The sequence below is a fragment of the Ammospiza nelsoni genome, chromosome 20, assembly GCF_027579445.1.
Source record: "Ammospiza nelsoni isolate bAmmNel1 chromosome 20, bAmmNel1.pri, whole genome shotgun sequence".
Taxonomy (NCBI): Eukaryota; Metazoa; Chordata; class Aves; order Passeriformes; family Passerellidae; genus Ammospiza; species Ammospiza nelsoni.
The window spans coordinates 9,628,221-9,649,841 of record NC_080652.1 but is presented as its reverse complement, the minus strand read 5'-3'; the positions used below and the strand labels follow the sequence as shown (position 1 = coordinate 9,649,841).

At 50.5% G+C, this 21,621-nt stretch overlaps 1 protein-coding gene across 1 annotated transcript in view; it reads left to right on the top strand.

The window, feature by feature from the left end:
• GPSM1 (G protein signaling modulator 1) overlaps positions 1-21,621 on the top strand; it is a 65,302-nt gene that overhangs the window by 2,522 nt on the left and 41,159 nt on the right. Inside the window, exons 2-5 of the mRNA XM_059486613.1 lie at positions 17,762-17,983; positions 18,416-18,551; positions 19,101-19,243; positions 20,276-20,399. Coding sequence (XP_059342596.1) covers positions 17,762-17,983; positions 18,416-18,551; positions 19,101-19,243; positions 20,276-20,399 — 625 coding nt within the window. The remainder of the gene's footprint in view (positions 1-17,761; positions 17,984-18,415; positions 18,552-19,100; positions 19,244-20,275; positions 20,400-21,621) is intronic.

The following is a 21,621-nucleotide window of genomic DNA, read 5'->3' as shown; positions in this document are numbered from 1 at the left end:
CCTGCACTGACATCATGGAGATGTTATTGATCCCACACAGAAGGAACATTGATAGAGCTGCAGTCAGTCCAGAAATGCATTAATCTGCCCTGAGAACTCAGATACAAGCACACTTTCCCCTTCCCTTGCTCTCTGCTCTCCTGCAGTCTCTGTTTTCCAAAGCACTCCTGGCTTTTGTGATGTTTACAAACTTTCCTTGATTGTGTCACAAACAGTCCCCATCTCACTCATTAGTGTCACCAGGGTGAGGACCTGACCTGAATGTGCATCGGGCAATTAGAGAGTGCTCTGAGCGCCACAGAGCTCGGGGAGAGGAGGCTCCTTCCTCCTCTTCTGATGGCAAAAATGGGATGCAGAAATTGGTGGCCTTCTGACATGGGAGGCAGGGAGAGAGGGCACAACTCAGCCTGGTGGTTGAGGCAGAGAAAGCTGAGGTTTGCAAAGCAAACTGGGGAGAAAATCCACTTCTGGGGTGGATTTGTTCTTTGTTTTGTGTGTAAGGGATAACAATGCCATGAAATACTTGGTATTTTCCCCAGTTCCTGTATAATAAACTCACACAGTGTTTGAATCTGGACTTTATACAAGGCTAACAGCTATTTTCTTTCCAAGAGGTGGTATTTAATTGTGTCTACCTGAGGTGAAAATTAGCATCAGCAGCAGTGCTGGGTTTGGCAAAGTGCAATCGGCTTCCTCTGTGGGATTGGGGAAGGGCTCAGGTGCACTACCAGAAAACTGGGAATGGCCATTTGGTCTCTGTTTACTCTGTAGATTAAACTTGAAATTGCTTATTACATTTCTGAGGTTCGGAAAGATTCTGATTTTTCTTCTGTTGGCAGTCCCCACCAGGCAGAAGGATGTGTAAAACAGGACAAACATCTCTAAAATAGCTGTGCTACATAATAGCTGGCCTGGGCAAAAATTACATGATAGCTTAGCAGGCAGTGTTGGCCTTGTTGACATCTGTCTTGGGATGTTCTGAACCTCTCAGTTGTACTTTGAGCACTGGTGAGTCTGTGGGCATCCCAGAGTGGAGCAGGCAGGACATGGAGTGTGCACTCAGCAGGGAGAGGGATCCTGCTGGGCACACCTGGGACTGGGTGTTTGCAGGTTTCCCCAGAGTTTTGGGTGTTCTTTTTGGATTTTCTGTGTTTCAGCTGGTGGGGTGTGGGGAGAGCAGCTGCTCTCCCGTGGGGCAGGGCTGCGCTTTGTGCCTGGCACAGAGTGATTGATCCTGCTTTGCCTCTGCCCTGTAGGTGCTGCTGCCACACAAACACTTCTTGTCCTCAGGGTGTTGGTTGGACACATTAAATGGAGCTGAGCTGATGCTCTGCCCTCTCCTGTGCTGCCTTGCCTTTCAGTGATCCAGGTGCTGCTTGTTGTGCCTCTCCTGGGTGGCAGCAGTCCCTCTGGATGCTCTGTTCCCCAAATCCTGTGCCCTGTTTGTGCCAGGCAGACCAGAAAGAGAACGTTGTGCCTTGGCCACGTGTTTGTGCTTATTCCAAGTTTGCCTCTGAGTCAGCTGAAGTCAGATCAGTTTGTGACTGGGCTGTGGCCTGAGGACACCCCTCACAGCCAGTTTTCTGTGAGATAAATGTTAATAATCACACCAGAGCTGGCTCTGAAGCAGCTGTGACCCTTCCCACCTGGAGTGTTGGCTGTGGGGCAGGAGAGAGCTGTGCTGCCCAGAGCTCCATGCCCTTTGCTGCCTGTTGCATTGGTCACTGGCTGCTTCTCTCCTGGGAAGGAGCTCATGGCCAGCAGGAGAGGAGGGACACTGCAAAGAGTTCCTGTCAGCAGGAGGTTGGTGTTTGGATTGTGGTGACTGATGCAGCAGTTTTGTTCGTTCCATGAGAGCTGGGTCCTGTTCTGGCTCCAGGTCCTGTCAGAGCTCTGATTCCACAGCATGAGCTGCTTATGGCACAGGAAAATCCTGTGTGTGATTAATTCCTGTTTTCCTGGAGGATGTGGCCAATTAGGGATCTGCAGCCCCTTATTTTCAAAGTTAGGGGAAGCAGTGCCTGTTACACCAAGGGATGAAAATGTGTTATGAAAGCTGAGAAATTGATTTGTTATAGAAGAGTGATTTTTAAAATCCTTTTTGGCTCTTCCTCTTGATCCAAATGCAGCTGGACCATGGTGATTGAGGACAGGAGCAGGCTGCACAGCTCCCTTGGCATTCCCCTCCTCCAGCTCAGGGATGAGTGTCCCAGACATTGAGTTTTTCCTGATCCATTACATAAATCACAGAGGAAAGCCTTGCTTTGGTGGTGCCTTGAGGATGAGCAAAGCCATAGCCAGAAGCAGAAAGGCTTAAAATTGGAAATGCTGGTAAAAGTCTGGGGAATGAACTTCTCACTGATCCAGGCCTCAGGCTTGGAAGGAGCCTCTGTGGGAGGCAGATAGGAGGGGATGTTTTAGAGGCTGGCAGTGATAGAATGGCTTGGTTTGTTAAAGGGAGTTCATTGGGGTGGAAGGGGTTCACACCTGTGGAGTGTCTGTGTGATCCTGTTGAAGCAGGAGGGCTCAGTGTGCCCTGAGGGTGACATTCCCACCTTTGCTTCTCTGTGCTTGTGTGCCCTGAGGGTGACATTCCCACCTTTGCTTCTCTGTGCTTGGAGCTGGGGTGGGACAGGGTCCCTGCAGGACCACCCTGCTGCCACCTGCCCTGAGCCTGCCCTGTGTCCTGATGCAGGCACTTCAGATGTGGCTCCCTTCACCTGTGCTGCTTTAGCACATCCCCAGGACACAGCTCTGTCACTGCTCTCTGCTCTGAGCTCCCCACAGAGCAGATGGTGCTGTCTCAGCCCCATCTCCCCAGCTCTCATGCTCCTGTTTTCCCCTCTGTCTCTCCTGCCTCCTCTCCAGCCGATCAGACTTTGGTGCTGGAGAGCACAAGCTGTATTTCTGTTGTGGTATGTGGATTTCTTGCTGTCTCATGATTTTGAACTCGAGGTGGTGTCCAGACTTGCTTGAAGAACAGGTTTGAACTCTGTCAGGTCTTACACACTGCAAGAAGCCACAAGCAGCAAGTTTCTGAAAGTGGAGAGAGGGATTTTACTTAACTCCTGATGCTCTTCTGCTTGAAGAACAATTTTATCTCCAAATTGCTCTCAGGTGTGTCTGGTGCTGTGTCCCATTCTCCCATCCCAGTCCTGCTCTCTGTGCCCCTTTGATCAGCCAGCCCAGCTTCCAGAATTCCACTTCCCTCTTATAAAATCCTTTGCCAATCAAAGCCATGAAACCCAAATTCCTGCTGGTCTGGGCACACAGGCTGAGTATCCCAACCACAAAGTGAATTCTGGGGCTGGGCTATTTATATTGTCAGTGGGAAAGCTTTTCATTGACTGGGCTGCTCCCTCCCTAAAGATACTTTTAATTAAATGTTATTTGACAGATCTGACTTTCTAATTGGCTTAGATTTAACTGGTATAAATGGAATTTTTTTCCCACTGAAAGCTGAAGAAAGCAGGAAGCATTTTGTTGGAAGGCTCTTTGCATTCAGAGTCACGTCCATCTGTTGTTTAATGTAATAAGCTAATAGAATGGAAAAAAAAATCCAAAAATTCCCCCACAACCAGAAAGTCAACATCCCTGCCAGTGCCTGGTGAGGAGAGGGTGAAAGGGACACGGCTGCCTCAGCTTTGGAGCTCTCTAAACAATGCCCAGCAATGTTATGCAACTGCCTAGGGAAGGAAGTGAAAAATTATCATTACAGTGCAGTTTCAAGGGCAATATTAAATGAGCAGTTTGCAGCACAGCTCTGTACTTAAGTCACTTAACTCACTTCTCCTGAGATAAAATTAACAGGGCTGGTTGAGGACAATAGCCATGACCTCTGTTCTCTTAGGAGAAGAGCAGAGACAGGATCTGTTTAGAACTGAATCTGTTTAGAACTGAGGCGTGGGGCTGAGAGCCTTCAGAGTGGGCAGCCAAACCCAAACCAATGTCATGGCCTGACCCTGGAGGGGCCTGAGGGATCCCTGTCCCACTGGAGCCTGGGAAAGGGGGGACAAGCATCTGCTGAAGCACCTCACTGATAGCTGCTCTTATTTCAGTGGAAGGGATAAGAACACCTTCTGCAAGGCCCTGGACACTGGAGCAGCAATAAACCCCTGAATTGATGATTTGGCAAGCAGTGCTGCTGTCTGTTCAGTACCTTCAGGGCAGGAGTAAATAGCTTAAAAATCTATTCCCAGTTTGCTTTCAGCGAGAGGATTTTGTCTGAGGATGGCAGGCACTGGAACCACAGGTGTTTCCTTTCTGACTCTGAGATTAAACAGGATCCATCCAAAGAAGCTTCACCTTCTGCTCTGAACCATAGCTCTGTGCAGCTGCTACCCCTGGAGGGATTTTTGGAAGAGGAATATTGGATTGTCTTGGCTCCCCTCAAGCTTTTCTGTTACCCTTTGCTCTTCCACCCCCTGGAGCAGCCAGAGGGGCTCCTCGCTGCGAGTTGGGGGCTAATGCAAGAGAAAGGCCAAGAAAAAGGACTTAAATGGGGAAAACACTAATAACACAGCTCTCTGTAAGAGCTGTTTCATGCTCCACCTGGGAGCAGATGTTTTGTCTTGGAAGCTGCTTTTAAAAATGCATGGGCAGGGCTGGGAGCTGTCAGCTCTGTCTGCAGCGGGCTCTGAGCTGCACAGGGTGGCTGCTGGGGGCTGCTCTGAGCACCCAGGGGCTCACAGGGCTCCCCTCCTGCCCTGGGCACCCTGCTCTGCTCCCCTCACACCTCCTGCCTGCCAGGGAGCAGAGCTGGCTCCTGAGAAAGGGAGCAGAGCTGGCTCCTGAGAAAGGGAGCCCTTCCCTGTGTGCTGTGGCTGCAGGTCCAGCTGCTGATCTGTGATGGGATTTGGGACAGATTTCCTGATCTGCAGCCTCTCCCTGGGAGGATTGGCTTCTCTTATAGGATTGCAGCAGAGGAGATCAGCTTTGCCATAGGGCAGCACAAATAATCAATAGTTGAGCTGAGTTCCTCAGGGGTGGCCCCACCTCACTGCTGGGACGGGGTCCCTGTGTGTGGTGGAGTTTCTGCATTCCTTGATGAGCAGAACTGCACAAATGTACATTTCCAGGTAGAACAGAGGGGTTTGCTGCCTTCCCAGCTGTTTCCAAGACTTTGCTGACACTCCTGTGGTTTTGCAGAGCCCTGGGCTGTGTTTGCTCTGGGGGTGTCACAGCAGGTGCCATTGAGTGTTCACCTGTACCTGCTGGTACCTCCTTGGGCACTTTGGTGTGAATTGCTGCAATTTCCTGTGCTCTGGAGCAGCTTCAGCCCAAATTAGTTGTGGGAGAAGTTTTTTCTGTGATGCACACTGCAGAGTTGAGGTGGCTCTTTGTGCACTCCATCTGCGGAGTATCCGTTCATGCCTGAGGAGAGCTGGGAAGTGCTGATGAATACTCATCTCTCTGGGGCTATTTGTTAATTACTGTTATTCATGGTTTGTGTGATGGTGCTGAGTGGACCCTGGCAGGGTTGCATCCGTTCCAGGGCTCCAGAGTGCATGGTAAACGCCAGTGTTGTACTGCAGCTTTTCTGGGAAATAATTGTTCCTGTTTTCAAGGGTGGGAGATTGTATAGCCATCAGGGTGAAAGGGAACAGAGGTGGTAAAACTGGGATCTGAACGTCCTCACTCCCACTCCTTCAGCACTTCCTTGCCCACGTCAGAGTGAGGGTAATTGTGCTAATTGTGAGTTGGAGACCTTGGCTTTGTCCTTCACTGAGCCCTGCTGGGCACTGCAGCGCTGGTGTCACACGGAATCACAGTGGCTCTGCTGTTCTAGCAGGAGCAGAAAGTTGTTTAGGAGGAAGTTACCAGCTGGTGAATTCAATGCCTGTTTACAAGGTGTCCCTAGCAAAGGGAACCCTGCAGACCACAGGAGAAGGAGCAGCCTGGGTGGCCCTGGGCTCTCTGGTCACTGAGAAGAGCCCAGAGCCGGGGCTGGAAGAAGGCACAGCAGCCCTGAGTGCTCAGGCACCTCCACGAGTTCTCTGTCTCAGGCTTTGAGAAGACAGCAGTTAATTTAAAAAGGAGAGAGGGACACAGAGCAATGTTCCCTGTCAGAAAATCCTGCAAGTTCAATTGTGGGAGAGATTGGAGCTGCCCTGCCTTGGGGGTGGCTGTCTTTTGGGGTATGGTGAGAGATGGAGGGGAAAAGCACACATCTGCAGTTCCAGTTGTGCAGGAGGGATTTGGGATGGGCAGGAGCTGCAGGGTTTTGAGGAGGGTCCTGTCCTTGCTGTCCTTGTGCACTCACCATATCCCAGCTGGTGCTGCAGCAGCAACAGCCCATTTTTTTAGCAGCTGTCTGCAGAGATTTGTATGGAGGAAATGCTCTGGGGATTGGATCTTGCTGCAAAAACACAGAGGCCATCAGATTGAGCTTGTTTATCAGCCAAGCCTGCTGCAGCATGAAGGCAGGAATACAAACCACCAGCAACCAGCACATGGAAATACTGAGCTTCCTAAGGCACTGGTGCTTCTCTTTTTCCCCTGACAAACAAGCCCTTGTGATTTCCAGCTTGGGGAGCCCATGGGCCAACATCTCATAGTGCTTGAGTGGAGACTTACACCCATAAAAGCAGCTGAATGTCCTGGAACCGTGATCCTCCACGTGCACCTCCAGGCATTTCCTGGCCTCCGAGTTCAGCTGAGTCTCTGAGCTCCTGCATGGGTCTAAATAATAAAACATATGAGTTCACTGCCATGTGCCCAGAATTTTAAGGCTGCAGCCCTTGGCCAGCTCTGGTATGAATTGCTTCCATCAGGGCAGTAATCCAGGAAACCCCGAGCACGAACTGCTTGGCTGATGGAAGTCTGTGGTTTGGTGCCTTCCTGCGTAAAGCAGGGGAGAAAGGAAAGCTGCTGTTTTCTGTCTGTTCATCCCTCTGGTGTGTGTGCCCGGCTGGGAGGGCAGGCAGGGGCAGCTCCAGCAGGTCCCACAGGCTCTGAGGAGATGCTGGTCCACAGGGAGCTCCTGCAGCGTGCTCAGGTGTCTGGGGAGTTAATAATGAAATGACTGAAAATACCCACGTTTTCTTCTGCTGTTCTGAAGAAAAGAAAAACTCACTCTGCTAGGTGATCTCTTCAATCAAACCATCCTTTGGCAGCAGTGGCTTTGGCAGAAGGCTGTCACCAGCTGTGCCAGTGAGTGACCGCTCTGCAGAGGGGACCAGCAGCACATCTGTCACGTAAGGATGAGGAGTGAGCAGAGACAAATGTTGTGTTGTGTTCCCTCTGTGAGCAAAGTGATTCTCCCGTGGTGGTGGCAATCCCTTCCTGAATGGCCCTGGGTGACTCAGGAATTCCCCTCAGGTTTTCTGGGGGCTCTGTGGAGCTCCAAGCCCTGAGGGCAGAGCTGAGGTGCCCAGGGCAGCTGTGTGAGCAGCAGCTCAGGAGGGGAAGGCAAGGGAAGCAGGAGATGCTGTGCAGCCCTGGCTGCAGACAGAACTGAGTCATTTGTCGAGGCTGACACTCTCAGAGCTGCTTGCCTGAGGCTGGCATGGCTCAGGCAGGAGAGTGAGGATGCAGCCATCCAGATACACACAGAGGAGAGAAAAGTAACAGCTCCCAACATGTGACTGCAATGGAAGTGGAAAAAAAAAACCATCCCCAATTAAAGCCATGTGTGTTGGTGGATGGAGCTGCTCCTGGAGGCTTGGTGGAGGCTGTTTGTGCAGCGCAAATGCAGCAGCTCTGGGATGCCCTGGATCAGAACAGGCAGAATCCTCCAGCACATGAAATCCCTGTGGAAGCAGAGCAGCTCCCCCAGCCCACCACCCTCAGGGGTTAAGGTAAGAGCTGTCTTGTCAGCTGTCTCCTCCTCCCTGTCCCTGCTCCTGAGGCACATTTTCCATGCAGCCTGGTGCTGTGCCATGTGTTTTTTTCACTGCTGGATGATGATGATGTCTCTGTGCTGGAGCAGAGATTTTCTTTTTCTGCAGACATGCATAATTCAGTTGTCAGGATAAATGGGCTCCCTGGATTTGGGCATGTGTGTGAGGCTGATGCTGGATCCTCCCTTCTCTCACCAGTGTGAGGCAGGAGGGGAGCAGGGAATTCTCCCAGAGCTCCAGAGCAGCAGCCTGTGGTCTGTAAACTCAGTGCAGTACCTGTGAGATTGCAAGAAGGATCTAAATTAAACCCAAAATAGGCCTGTGGAGAGAGGAGCATTCTGACTGAATTTGGGAAGACTTTACAAGAAACATGATGGTACAAACCTCTGCTGTGGAAGAACAGGACCAGAGCCCACTTCACACATAAAGGATGTGATCTACATGGCAAGCTCTTCTCAAAATATGTGTTTGCTGCTGTTTACACCTGTGATTGAGCTGTGGCACAGTGTCAGAGCCAGGCTGATGTGGTGTGTGGGGAGCAGCAGGAGCTGCCTCCCTGTGCTTGATCTGCACAGAAGCATTTCCAGGGTAGATGTTTTCCATGCTGGGCCAGAAGGGCTGAAAATCTGGGGGGATGTGGTGGAGAACTCGGTGCCAGGGTGCTGTGGGAGCAGCTGGCAGGGTGCTGGAGGTTCCCTGAGAGGCAGCAGACACCCAGCACAGTGCCAGACAGACCTCTGAAGAGAGAGGCTGAGTGGCATTCTCACCTTGTGTGGGACCATGTGCCTTTCTGGGACTCCTGCCATGCTTGGATTTGGGGGCTCCCCACCTGGTGGGATACATAGATTTTTCTGCAGTGTGCTCTGAAGTACTTTGGTGCTGGTCTGCTGGGTTTGGGTTTGCACTGAGGAGCTGCAGGAGCAGTTTCAGAGATGCTGGCACAGGTCGCAGTGGACACCTGGCTGATATTTGAGCTCCTGGGGAGCCTCTTCCCTTGTTTTATAGACAGATGTGGAATTATCTGTACAAAATCTGGAGGGATGCCCTGTGTAACAGCCAGGGGGAAGGGCAGTGTCCAGTGTGAGCTCCTGTTCTCCTGGCCTTCTAACCCCATGAGTGTCTCTGGGCTGATGCCTGATTTTTGGCACCCCTGGAATTTTCAGGGAGAGCACAACAATGCTTTGAACAGCCCTCTGAGCAGGAGACAGCTGCAGAAAAACAATGTGAAATTGGTGCAATCTGCTGTGCTGCAGCTCTGCCAGCAGCAATCTGTCCTGGTGGCTGGCAGTGCTTCAGCCCTGGCAGGAGCTGTGCCCACGTGCCCTGTGTGACCTGGCAGTGCCACCTTTGTCAATCCCTCTGCTCTGGGCACTCGGGGCTCTCATCACTGAGGGAGGGATAGCACAGCCTCTCCCTGGCTGGATTTCACCCTCCACACAGGCTTTACCAGATGGTCATCTGAAAAAGATGTAAAAGAAGTTGCTGCACGTTTGGATTCACTGGATTTGTCTGGTTCCTGCTGTTTGCTCTTCAGAGAGCTCTGCAGGAAAAGCAAGGGCCGGGTTTGTGCTGGCTCTGTCACTGAGGTCCCATCCAAGCCCCTTTCAGGTGCTGCAGAGCATCCTCAGCATTCTCTGGTGAGCTGGGAAGGCTCAGCCGCTCGCTGGCTCCCAGCCCAGGCTCAGGGTGTGAATTCTCTGCTGGATCCTCTCTCTGTCTTGGCCTGGAACCCTTGGCTTGGGGCTGGCGGGAGCAGATGAGACAGGAAGGGAGCAGAACCAGATTGGCTGCTGTGGAGTCAGTGGAAAAAGCTGTGGTGTGAACTTTGCCATGGTTTCCTTTTCTGCTGCATCACTGTGAGGATCCCATGGCCGTGCCCCAGCCTGGCTGTGGGCAGCAAGGAGGCACCACGTGGGCACTGTGGGCAGCCTGCAGCTGCTGCTGGAGCTTTGGGATGGGGTGGGACATGGCACAGGCAGAGGTGCCTCCTTTGGCTGTCTGGGTTTGGCTCTAAGGCAGCCCCTGCTGTTTGTGGGGCTTGGCAGCACCTTTTCCATGCACAGTTGTTTTCCTGCTGCAGGCAGCAGCAAGTGGCAGGCTGGGAGAGGAAGGAGAAGTGGGGGCTGCAGCTGGAGGGGTTTCCAGGCAGCTTGAATGGAGAATAGACTGGGGCCTGTGAGCAAACAAGCCTTGCTTTCACTCAAGGTTGTGCAGGAGAGGAAACCTCACACAGCCTGTGCAGCTGCCCAGAACAACTGGGACCATTGTGCTGGTGGCACTGGTGGGGCTGAGCCTGACCCTGCAGGCAGCTGGGGGAGGCTGGCATGGGCTCAGTCTCTGGTGCTGAGCTGCTCCCCTGCCCTGCTGGATCCTCTGGGATCCATGGGGACCCATCCCTGGCTCAGGAGCCCCTTCTCCCATCCCAGGACACTGAGCCTCCTGGGTGTCTGGGGCAGTTTTAGAGAGGAGATATCTGTAAATCTCTCATTTATGGTTCTGAATTTGGAAAGAACCCCCCAAACTTGCCCATTTTCAGTATTAAGTTTGACCTGAATGAGCTCCTCTATACTGGTGGGTAATAGAAGCTGAATGACATAAATAAAATAGGTAACAAATAAATTGATTATTTTCATTGTTTAGATGTGGATAAGGCAATAACTTATTTTTTTCTAATGGTAATTGTAACCTGCTGGATTCTGCAGTATGTTTGTTTAAATCACAGCATATATTTATATATTTTAGAGAGAGATGTGTTGACCCCATTGCCAAAGTAAGTTTGTCCTGAAAAGCCTCTCAGCCTGCATGTCCTCTGCTGCACTCTGGCTTTTGGGAGTGAAGGAAACAGCATTTCACTGCTGGTGAAACCATCCCAGAGTGCTGTTTAATGGCACTGTGATGGATCGACCTCATTAAAGGTGTTAGTGCTGTTCAAGAAAGTAAAATACTCTTGGAAAACTCAGGAAGCTCCCTTTATTTGCTGAGCTCATTCCTCTGTGACCAAATAGAAATGTCTAAAACCCCATCCTGTGGCAGGTGCTGGTTTGCTGGTGCTCTGCAGAGCCCATTTCATGGGTCAGGAACAGCCCAAAGTGCTGCGTTTGTGTTTCTGGGGAGGAAAGAGCATCCTCAGGCATCAGCATCGTGACTCCACTTGTGTTTGGCAGGCTGGTGCTCCTGGCCTCTGCATTTATTTCTGTGTTTCTCACATGGCTGCTGGTGGTTGGGTTTATGCCCTGCTGATGAGCTGTGCAAAGAAATTGTGTTCCAAGCTCATTTCATTCTCACTCTTATTGAAAGTGAGTTCTCCTGCACAGTTCTCCTTCAGAGAATTTGATCCGTTTATACACTTGGTGGATACATAATAATTTTTTTTTCCCATTTGGGAATCAGAACATGTTTTAATGAATTAATTTTCAAATTGCTATCTCCTTAATCATCACTTCCTCAGACCCTGCAAAGTATTTGCATCTTATAATTTAAGTGCTTTGAAACTGGCTATCAAGTGAAACTGTTAACCAGGCTGAGATGAAATTCACATTTGCACCTTAATCTCGTCTGAGCATTTTCAAGTGCGGGAAGTTAATTACATCCATGGTAGTCCTTTGATACTTGACTAATTTTGGAGCACAATGACTTAAATTTCTGCTCATTGCCTGTTAGAAATTTCACTCCTCAGCTGACACAGAAAAATTCCCTTTTTGCTCTCTGTTCTTCCTGTGGGTCCAGCTGGGTTTGTGGGCAGCATTTGGGTCGTGGATTCAGGATAATTGCTGCCAGTGTATCATTCACTGAGAGCCCAAACCTCCCAGGTGTGGGGCAGGTTTCTGCAGGTCAGGGATCTCTTCAGCTCCTGGAGTTGGGGGCTTTTCTTTGGTTTTTTGGTGTGTGCTGAGCTGGGAGCATCCCTGGATGGATGGATGGATGGATGGATGGATGGATGGATGGATGGATGGATGGGAGGTGCTGCACCTCATTCACCTCATTCCCCTTGGGAAGAGGGAGGGAGGGCTCCTTTCCCTTCCCTACAGCTGACTCACAACAAGGCATCATTTTCCCCCAGAGCCTCAGCTGCCTTTTTGAGAAATGGGGTAATTGCTGCCCTCGCACCTCTGCAAAACATTTTGGAGTCCTTAGGTTGAAGTTTCTGCACCTACCGACTCAGAGACATAAAAAAACCAAGCAAATAACTGTGAAAACAGCAAATAGCTCCCATCTGTCCCCTGCTCCCCCATACCCAGGGATCAAAGCCACAGAGGTTGTGTAAGCAGGGGAATGCTGGATGACTTTTGCTTTCCAGCAGGCAGTGGGGAGTTTGGATTTGGATTTCTGACAATGATGCAGCTTTTTGGAGCCATTCCCCATTGAAATGGGGTCTCATTCAGCACTGCTAATGAGAGGGTAAAGGCAGCTAAATACAGCTGTCTTCCTCAGTGGCATTTGGGATTTATTAGCAAATATGCAGTGGAATTGAATCCCTTGTAAGTACTCTGCAGCTAATGGTAGATAGCAATTAGCTGAAATGACTACTGTGGAGCACTGATGCTGCATCAGTGAGGGGACAGGAAATCTGCAGCCAGCACAGACCCAGCAGCTTCCAGAGCTCCCTGGAGTTTTTCCCCTCTGGATTTTCTGTTCTGTGCCTTCAGCAAAAGCCTGCAGTGAAAATCGCTGGGTCTGGGTAATCCCCAGAGCTCCAGCTTGAAGCAAACACTTCCCCAGCAGCAGGGAGAGTGTGGGTATTGTTATTTCCAGCTCAGGGGTCACTGAAAGGACTCTCTGCAGTGTTCCCAGCAGCAGTGGGAACCAGATGTGCAGGCTCTGCCCCAGATGTTTGGAACCAGCTCAGAAGTTGAGGAGGACTGGGTGCAGCGTTCCTGGTTCCATCTCTGAGCTTTTCCTCTCCCAGCTCAACAGGAGGTTTTGTTTCCTTCCCCTCACTGCTGGGGTGAGGGGCAGGTCAGGCTGTCCCTGGGGCTCTGCCCTTTGGCTGCAGGGGAAGCAGCTCCTGTGTGCTGTTTCCAGCTTCCCGAAGTGCTTTGAACCAGGCTCATTTCATGTCAATCTTGGTTTGTTTGTCACCCTCCGTGCCAGAAACAGGGGGTTTGAGACAGAAACCTGCTTGTCAGGAGGGGATCAGTGCTGGGGATGTGATGTGGGTGGCGAGTGAGGGGCTGTGCTGGCCGGAGCTGCATTTGGGAGAGAGATAATTGAGGATTTCCATTATTCTCCTGCCAGGTTGCTGCTGTTGGTGATGGAGAGGAGGGACTGAATGATGGATGAGTGCAGTGCTGTGGCCAGGAGATGGTATTTGAGGGGAGGAGGCTGAAATCACCTGGATTTAGGAGAAAGGAATGGGATTTTCTTAAAGATTGGAGCTCACTGGGAGCAGGTGAGAGAGAGAGAGGCAGGTGTGGATGTGCTGGACCCTGCCTGGGGCACAATAAACAGGGCAAGGTGCCCCAAACCCTTGGGAGAATGCTCCAGGCAGAGAAGAGCAGTGCCTGAGGCTGAATGGGTTAAAATTCATGTGAATAACCCAGCCTGTGCCTCAGGAGGGTCTGGAACAGCTTTCCTCAGGTAGGGAAGCAAAGGAAAATATTCAAAGCACTCCCCATGAGTGGAGGGGACACATCCCAAGGGTCTGAGGCCACCTGGCCCTGGTGGTTCAGAGCCATCAGCTCCCTCTCAGCCACAGGAGCCATGCAGGGCTGCCAGAGGAAATTGCTGAAGGGGAATAATTCCCAGCTTGATTGACTGGCAGCACACCCTTAAAGAAAGTCATTATTTCAATGCATATTTAGTTTGTTAAGGCAGTGAATATGCATTTACACTGAGCACCTGGTAAATGTGATCCTTTTTTGGTTCAGAAGAAATGTTTAATTGCCCGTCAGCAGCGCTCTGGAATTAGATTTATTTTTGTACAAAACCTAATCAGATTGCAAGTAAGATGCTAAGATCTGTTGCTTCACTAACTCAAATCAATAGAAATACTAAGGGGGATTTTTTTTTTTTTTACTACTCTTGATGGTTTTGATGGGTTTTTTTCTGCCTTACCTTCTGTCTAAAAGCCTGGAGTTCTGAACTACACGAGGTCTGATTGGGAATGAGCTCTGCAGTCGCCCCCACTAACATGAATCAAATATCTATAAATACCTTTCCTTTTCCCTTCTCTCCTTTTTTGAAAGGCAGTTTCACCTTGCAGGCAGGCAGGGTTTCTCCTGCCCTGTGATATTTGCAATGTTTAAGGCAGCAGACGGGTGACCCCAGGCTGTGTCTGGTGCCATGATCATTTTCTGTGTGCCCTGATGGAGTTGTTGTCAGCAGTGACAGGTTGCTGTGAGCAGGGCAGCCCTGAGCAGGCTGTTGGGAGGTCTGGCTGTGTGGTGTTCCCACTCTGGGGACCTCTATGATCACCCAATTACAATATCCTAATTATGGTGTTTGCCAGCAGTCGTGGTGATCACTGAGAATGGCACTGGTGGCACCTTGTGCTGTTCCCTTTATTCCTCACAGTGTCCTTGGCTTCCCCAGCACTCCTGGCACTGCCTCTGCCTTCTCCAAATTGCTGGAAACATTTGATATGTGAGAATCTTTCTATTTTACCTTTTCCAGAGGCACATTTTTGCAGGGGAGCCCTTTGAACAAGCTTGCAGCAGGCAAAAGGCAATCTGTGCTCCAGCTCCTCATTAGCTGCTGCCTGACAGTGATGGGTGACCCTGGGCATTCCTGTTCGAGGCTGCTCCTCCCGTTTTCCTCAGCTCTTTCTGCCTTCACATCAGTTATCCTCTAAAGAAAGACTTAAGGAGGAGGGAGGGAGGCCCTGCCCAGGCTGGATTGGGCAGAGGTTTCCTCCTGTCACTGCACAGGGGATGGAGGGAATGAGTGTGAGCAGTGCCATCCCTTCCTGGGCTGATGGGACCAGCATTGTGCCACCCTCTCATCCCCCTGGCAGAATTCTGGGCAGATTGCTGAGGGCATTAATGGCCAAACACTGCATTTATGTGTGGCTCAGCCCCACTGCTTCCTCCTGCCAGTGCCTTTGGAGCTGTGGGTGTGCAGAAAATGCGCAGAGAGCAGCAGAGGTAGGGCAGGGCTTGCACCTTGCTGTCACTGACTGTTTGCCCTTCACTGCCTGGTTCAGGGTTGTCCTTTCAGCTCTGTTTTATGGCTGGTTGAGCTGTGTGGGCTTTGGAAGCTTTTTAAAGTGGAATTTTAGTGTGCTCGAGTTTGTTCCTTGACCTGTAGTTGATCCCTCTGCCCTTGGCATTATTTTCCTGCGTGCTTTTGAGGCTGGAGTGATTGAGCTGCAGCAAAGATGCTTCCCAAAAGCAGCTCTGGAGGGCAGGTGGGTTTTACAAGTGGGTTGTGTTCCTGTTAACAATTGCAATCCCTGTTTGTTGTCCAAGGCAGTGAAGGTTTGGCAGAGCAGGAGGCAGGGAAAAGCCTCCTGTGCCTTCCCCTTGTTTGCTCAGGTCCCAGGCTGAGCAGTGATGTTAATTAGATAAGTCAGATACTCTGCAGAGCAGCCTGTTCAAGGACAAACAGATTTTAATTAAGGGCTGTGTGCACTGGAAGGTCGTGTCACTGCCTTGTGCCTGGACAGTTACTATGGGAACACCAGGACAGCACCCACGGGGTGTGACAGTGTCCCACAGTGGGCACAAAATTCACTTCGGTCCCACCCCTGCAATGTATACCTGGGTTTTGTTGCTGTGGGAATGGGAACCTTCAGTTCAAGTTCTTAAAATCACCTCAGAAATTCCCCACAAGCTGTACAGCAATGCCGTGGATTTGGGAAATTGGTCTCCACCCCTCTTGTTTGGACTGTTTACAGCTGGTGAACTCCATTTCTCACAGACAGCCTGGATATTGGAAGGAGTTGTGTTTGGGTTGAAATTCAAGCTCAGTTTGGGTTGAAATTCAAGTTCAAATTAGTTTGATTCTGTCTCTGCCACCTTCTAACTGGAATCCAGCATTAACTCCAGTGGTAGTGGCTCATTGCTGCATTTCAGGTCCTCTCCAGCCTCATCCCCACTAAACTGCCTGAAGTTAATCCTGCTGGTTTGAGCACAAGCTGTTTCTTGTCTGCCTTCAGTCCCAAAGCTCCTTTTGTTTGGGGTGTATCAGCAGGGACTTGTCAATACCTGGAGATGATGTAGGATCTGCAAACCATGGATGTACCTTGGGACTGATGAAATTTTGGTGGGATCTGCAGGCAGAAACTCATTCTTACTAATATTTGTGTGGTCTAGCAAGAGGATCAGCAGAGACAAGTTAAATGTTTTTAATCCTAATATTTTTATTCCTGCTATTGAACAGAAGCTGAGGCAAGGACAAATGCTGTGCTGGCAGCACAAGCAGCTTTCTTTTGTAAATAAAATAGCCACTGAAATGTGGGAATTGCTTTGGAATGAAATGTTTGTGTGGGAGTTGGAGGTGGGAGCTCACAGGAGCTGCTTCACAACCCTTTCTCCCTTTGTGGCTTTGGGGACAGATGAGCAGCGAGCCAGAAGAGGCCACAGGTGTGTTTGGAGGGAGAGTTTCAAACCAAGTCTTGTTCTATTTTTCTTTTGTTTGGCCAGTCCTTGTGGTTGTCCTGGTTGGAGGATGCCAGTGTTGTGTGTTTGGAGGCGCAGGGAGATGAGCAGGGAGATTGCCAGGGAAATGGGTTTGCATTTCAGGCCGCTCCTGGAGGGGCTGCCTTTGTTTGCTGCCCTGGAGCAGCAGGAGCTGTGTCCTGGAGCTGCTGTGTGCAGGGTGGGTTGTCCTTGCTGTGCAGAGCCCCTCATTGCTGGGCTGGGCTCCTGGCTGGCTCTGGGGAGCATCTCCCAGGGCTCAGCAGGAAACTGCTCCAGGAGGAGTCAGCTGGGCAAGCTGTGCTCTTGGGCTGGGCACCACAAACTCCTCCAAGTGCTCAGAACAGACTGGAAACCACCTGTGGGCATTCATTATCTTCTGACATTTATTATCTTCTAAAACCACCTGTGGCCATTATTATCTTCTGACAGAGCCTTGCTGTTCTGCCTCTGGACAAGGGAGCTCTGTGTTTTTCTCAGCAGATGTCCACCTTTGACCTAGATAGTTTTGACTTTTCAGGATGAATTGAGCAGAAGGAGAGCAAAGAGAAGCATCAGGATGGAGGAGCAGGAACATGCTGTGTCCATCCCCCTTGGGAAGGGGCTGGCTTTGCAGCAGGCAGGACATTTCCAGTGAAAGCTTGGACAGGCATGGTCTAACAGGGACAGCTGTGGCTTAGGGAGGCTTGGGGCACTCAGAGGGGATGTTTTCTCTCTCTGGAGCAGTGTCACTGCTCACAGAGCTCTCTCTGACAGCATGGAGTGTGCCAGTGCCAGAGGTGTCAGAAAATGAAGGGAGGACAGCGTGCCTTTTCTGCCCTGCAGGGAAATGTGCTGAGTGCCTGTGGAAAACCTGACAGCTGCAGAGTTAATGGAAAGCAGACACTGAGCTGGGAGCTGCTCAGCCAAGAAAATCTGCACAGTCCAGGCTTTTCTCTGGTATCCAGGAAAAACCTGTTACCATTTGGCTTCCCTCTCTGTTACCCAAGGGAAAATGGGCCAGGTATAAATTCCTGGGTATATAATTCTGCAGCACCTGGAGGAGAGCAGGTGTTAGTGCTGAGATGGTTCCATGTCCTGGAGCCAGGAGCCCTGAGCTTTTTGTCCAGATTCCTGCTTTGGCTGCTTGCAGGTGTGGTCTGTAAATCAGAGAATCTTAGAATGGTTTGGGTTGGAAAGGACCTTAAAGACCCTCTCATCCCAAACCCCTGCCTTGGGCTGGGACACTTCCACTGGAAGGTGGAGTCTGGATGCTCCAGGGGATAAATTAAAGGTGTGCAATGAACAAACTCTGTAAGCACTGCAGCCACACTCCTCTAGAAACAATTCCCTTGTTTTTGGCAGGATGGAGGCATCCTGCCTGGAGCTGGCCCTGGAAGGAGAGCGCTTGTGCAAGGCTGGGGACTTCAAAGCTGGGGCAGCCTTCTTTGAAGCAGCAGTGCAGGTGGGGACAGAGGACCTGAAGACTCTCAGTGCCATCTACAGCCAGCTGGGCAATGCCTATTTCTACCTGAAGGAGTATTCCAAGGCCCTGCTGTACCACAAGCACGACCTCACCCTGGCCAGGTGAGTGTGTCAGCTCTGCTTCATCCTCATCACGCACAGCCCTGAGGGAGGGCAGGGTGTGTGGGGTGTAAGCCCAGAAATGCACATCCCAAACTGACTGGGATTGTCCTGTGGAGAACCTGGGACTCACCAGGGATGGGACAGCTGCCTTCAGAGCAGGGAGGTGGAGAAAGGGATGTGGGTGTGGGGAGGGTGCCTGGAGCAAGAGCAGGGTCCCCTCTGTCCCCAGCACTCCCTGTGGTGACCTGCAGTCATTAGAGCAGCTCTGAAACAGCAAACTGGGAACAAGGATCTGCCTTCAGAATTGTGGGAGCCTGTGGGAAGCTCTCCAGCCAGGTGTCTATGCTAAGCTGCAGTTAAATCTGCCTCCAGCAGATATTTTTTATTTTATGAATTAAAATCTCTGAGCTCTTTAACATCTTCATCTTGTAGAACCATTGGGGACCGAATTGGAGAGGCCAAGGCAAGTGGCAACCTTGGGAACACCCTGAAAATCCTGGGGCAGTTTGATGAAGCTGTGGTTTGCTGCCAGAGACACCTGGACATTTCTCGGGAGCAGGGGGACAAGGTAATGCTTCCAGCAGGAAATCTCTCCTGCCTTTAAAAATTACCTGTCTGCAGGTCAGTAAATGTGATCTGGTCAAGGTGGGCTTGGGAGGAGCTGCAGGGGGAAGCTCTCCCTGCTGGCTGCCATCACACATCTGCTGCTGTGAGGGTGAACATGGGGAAGGACAATGTGGGGTCGTGGATCTGAAAAATGGGAAAGGAAAATGTGGGATTGTGGATCTGAAAGATGGGAAGGACAATGTGGGCTCATGGTTCTGAAAATTGGGAAAGGAAAATGTGGACTTGTGGTTCTGAAAGATGCTCATGGTTCTGAGAGATGGGTAAGGACAATGTTGGCTCATGGCTTTGAAAATTGGGGAAGGACAATGTGGGCTTGTGGATCTGAAAGATGCTCATGGTTCTGAGAGATGGGGAAGGACAATGTGGGCTCGTGGTTCTGAAAGACGGGAAGGACAATGTAGACTCCTGGTTCTGGCCATCTCTGCCCAGCAGAGGAGAGGTCCATGCTGGGATGTGAAGTGTGACGCTTTGCTGTTCTTCCTCCCTGTAGGTAGGTGAGGCCAGAGCTCTCTATAATATAGGGAATGTTTACCATGCAAAGGGAAAGCATTTATCCTGGAACACAGCCCAGGACCCGGGCTACCTGCCTCAGGAAGTCAAGGACACACTACAGAAAGCTTCAGAATATTATGAGTGAGTATCCAAGCTTGGCCAGCCCCTTATCCTGCAGGGAACAGGGCCACTGGCTGAGAATTTGCAGGTTGTAATAGATTAAGAATATTTCCCTGAGATGCCAAGCTGTGTTGGCAAATTAATCTCAAGGAAGGTGAGGAGAGGTCTTTTATAAGATCTGAGCTGAAATTCATGCTGGCATTGCCTCTGTGGGTTGAATTGTGACCATGCAATGAAGTGCAGCAGTGCTGCTGGCCAGGGCTGGGGTGGGAAGCTGAGCTCCCAGCTCCTGAGGCCCCTGCTGCTCTCTGCTGGCCTCTGTGAGGATGGAGCCCTGTGTGTCTGCATCCCCCTCACCCCAGGGAGGAGGCACCTTGGAGACCTGGTTCTGCTCAAGGATCTGCACTTTGTCTCACTTGTCACAACCTTGCTTTTCCCAAATCATTGCAAAGATCAGTCATGTGCCACACAGAGAGGTCAGCACCAGAATCTGGGGCTTGTGTTTTCTCCTTGTGCTTCAGAGTTCTGCTTTTGCCATGCAGTTTTTAAATAGGCTTTTTAAGTGCAGAGAGTGATAAGATCTTTTATCCTTTCCCTGATATCTGAGGATGTGATAGGGTGGTGAGCTGTTCATAGGCACTTTCTCCAAGGAATGGTGCATGTAGCATAGCCAGGGGGTGAATTTGTGCCGGTGGTGAGTGCTCCACCATTCTCTGTGCTGTGTAAAGGGTGAAAACAAGATAGAGAAATGCCAGTAGAATGGCACTGTGGATCTGGCCTCTCTCCCTGCAGCAGGACAGGGAAATCTTCCTGTGGCCCTGGTGCTGCAGTGAGGCCATTTCTGGTTTGATGTGAGCACAGGTGTGATCCTGCACAGAGGGGACAGAGCAGCAGGACCTGCACCCCTGGCTTGGCTTGAGCTGCCAGGGCTGTCCAGCACAGGTCACCAGCCTGTCACCTGTGCTTGGGGGGGAAATGCCTTCTCCAGGGCTGCCTCTCCTTCCTCTCTGTGCAGGGCTGTGCCTCATGGATGCTCTGCCTGCTTTCTTTCAGGAGGAACCTGTCCCTGGTGAAGGAGCTGGGGGACAGAGCTGCACAGGGCCGTGCTTATGGCAACCTTGGCAACACCCAGTACCTGCTGGGCAACTTCACTGAGGCCATTGCCTTCCACAAGGAGGTAGGAGACACCTCTGCTCCTTCCTGGCAGCAGCTTTGCTTCTCACCCCAGCCCAGCAAGCACAGGGAGATGTTTCCCCCAGCTGTTCTCCTCCTCCTGTGGGACCCCAGGGTCTGCCCTGTTGTACCACCTCACTCTGAGCAAACTCTGCCCTGTTGTACCACCTCACTCTGAGCAAACTCTGCCCTGTTGTACCAACTCACTCTGAGCAAATCTTACTCCAGTCCCATCAGCCCATCTGAGCAGCTTGAGGGAAGGGTGCTGTTGGCTTGGAAACCAAAGGAGGGATCCAAGGGCAAATTGCAGCTGGGTCTAGCAAGGAGGTTTTTTTTTTCTGCTCTTAATTTGTCTCAGTCTAGATTTTAATAAATGCAAGCCATGAATTTAATTAAGCTGCTGAAAGAGCTGTTGATCAAGAATAAATGCTGCTTGTAGAACATAATAACTTTCTGCAAAGCTTTACAGGGAGGTGAGGTGACAAAGTCCCTGCCCCAATTCAAATGCAATTTAGCTTCTGTTGCAGAGTGTGTATCAGTTCCCATGCAGGGAAGATGGAGATTGACTTCTCCTCTGGGTTTTAAATGCTGGGGCCACAGCACTGGGGTTTTGTATTTGCTGGGTGCCTCGTGGCAGGAAGGAATGATGAATTTGACTCCTTCTTAAAAGGCTGATTTAGTATTTTATGATACTATATTGCATTAAAAGTACTATACAAAACTACACTAAAAAACAGAAAAGATATTTACAGAAGGTTAAAGAGATAATAATGAAAACTTTTGACTCTTTCCATGGCCTTGACACAGCTTGGCTGTAACTGACCAATGAGTGAAAACACACCAAAAACCAATGAAACAATCTCCAACCACATTCCACATGAGCGAAACAGAAGAGAAGAAAATGAAACAAGAATTTGTTTTCCTTTTTCTCTGAAATTTCTCAGCTTCACAGAAGCAAAATCCTGGGCAAAAACATTTTTCTGAATATATAACTGTGACACTGGGGTGCAGCCTCACTCCCACTTTTCCAAGAGCCTTTCCTGCTGCAACCACCCTGCCAGACATGTTCAGCACTGGCTGGGTGGGAGCTTTGCAGCCCTGGGAGCTGATCCCCAGGGCAGATGGTCACTGTCACATTTTCTGAAAAATCCCTTCACCAGGATTTTATTTCTCCTGGGAAGTTGAGAGGCCTCAGTGAAAAATGTAAATAATAATTATCTGATTGG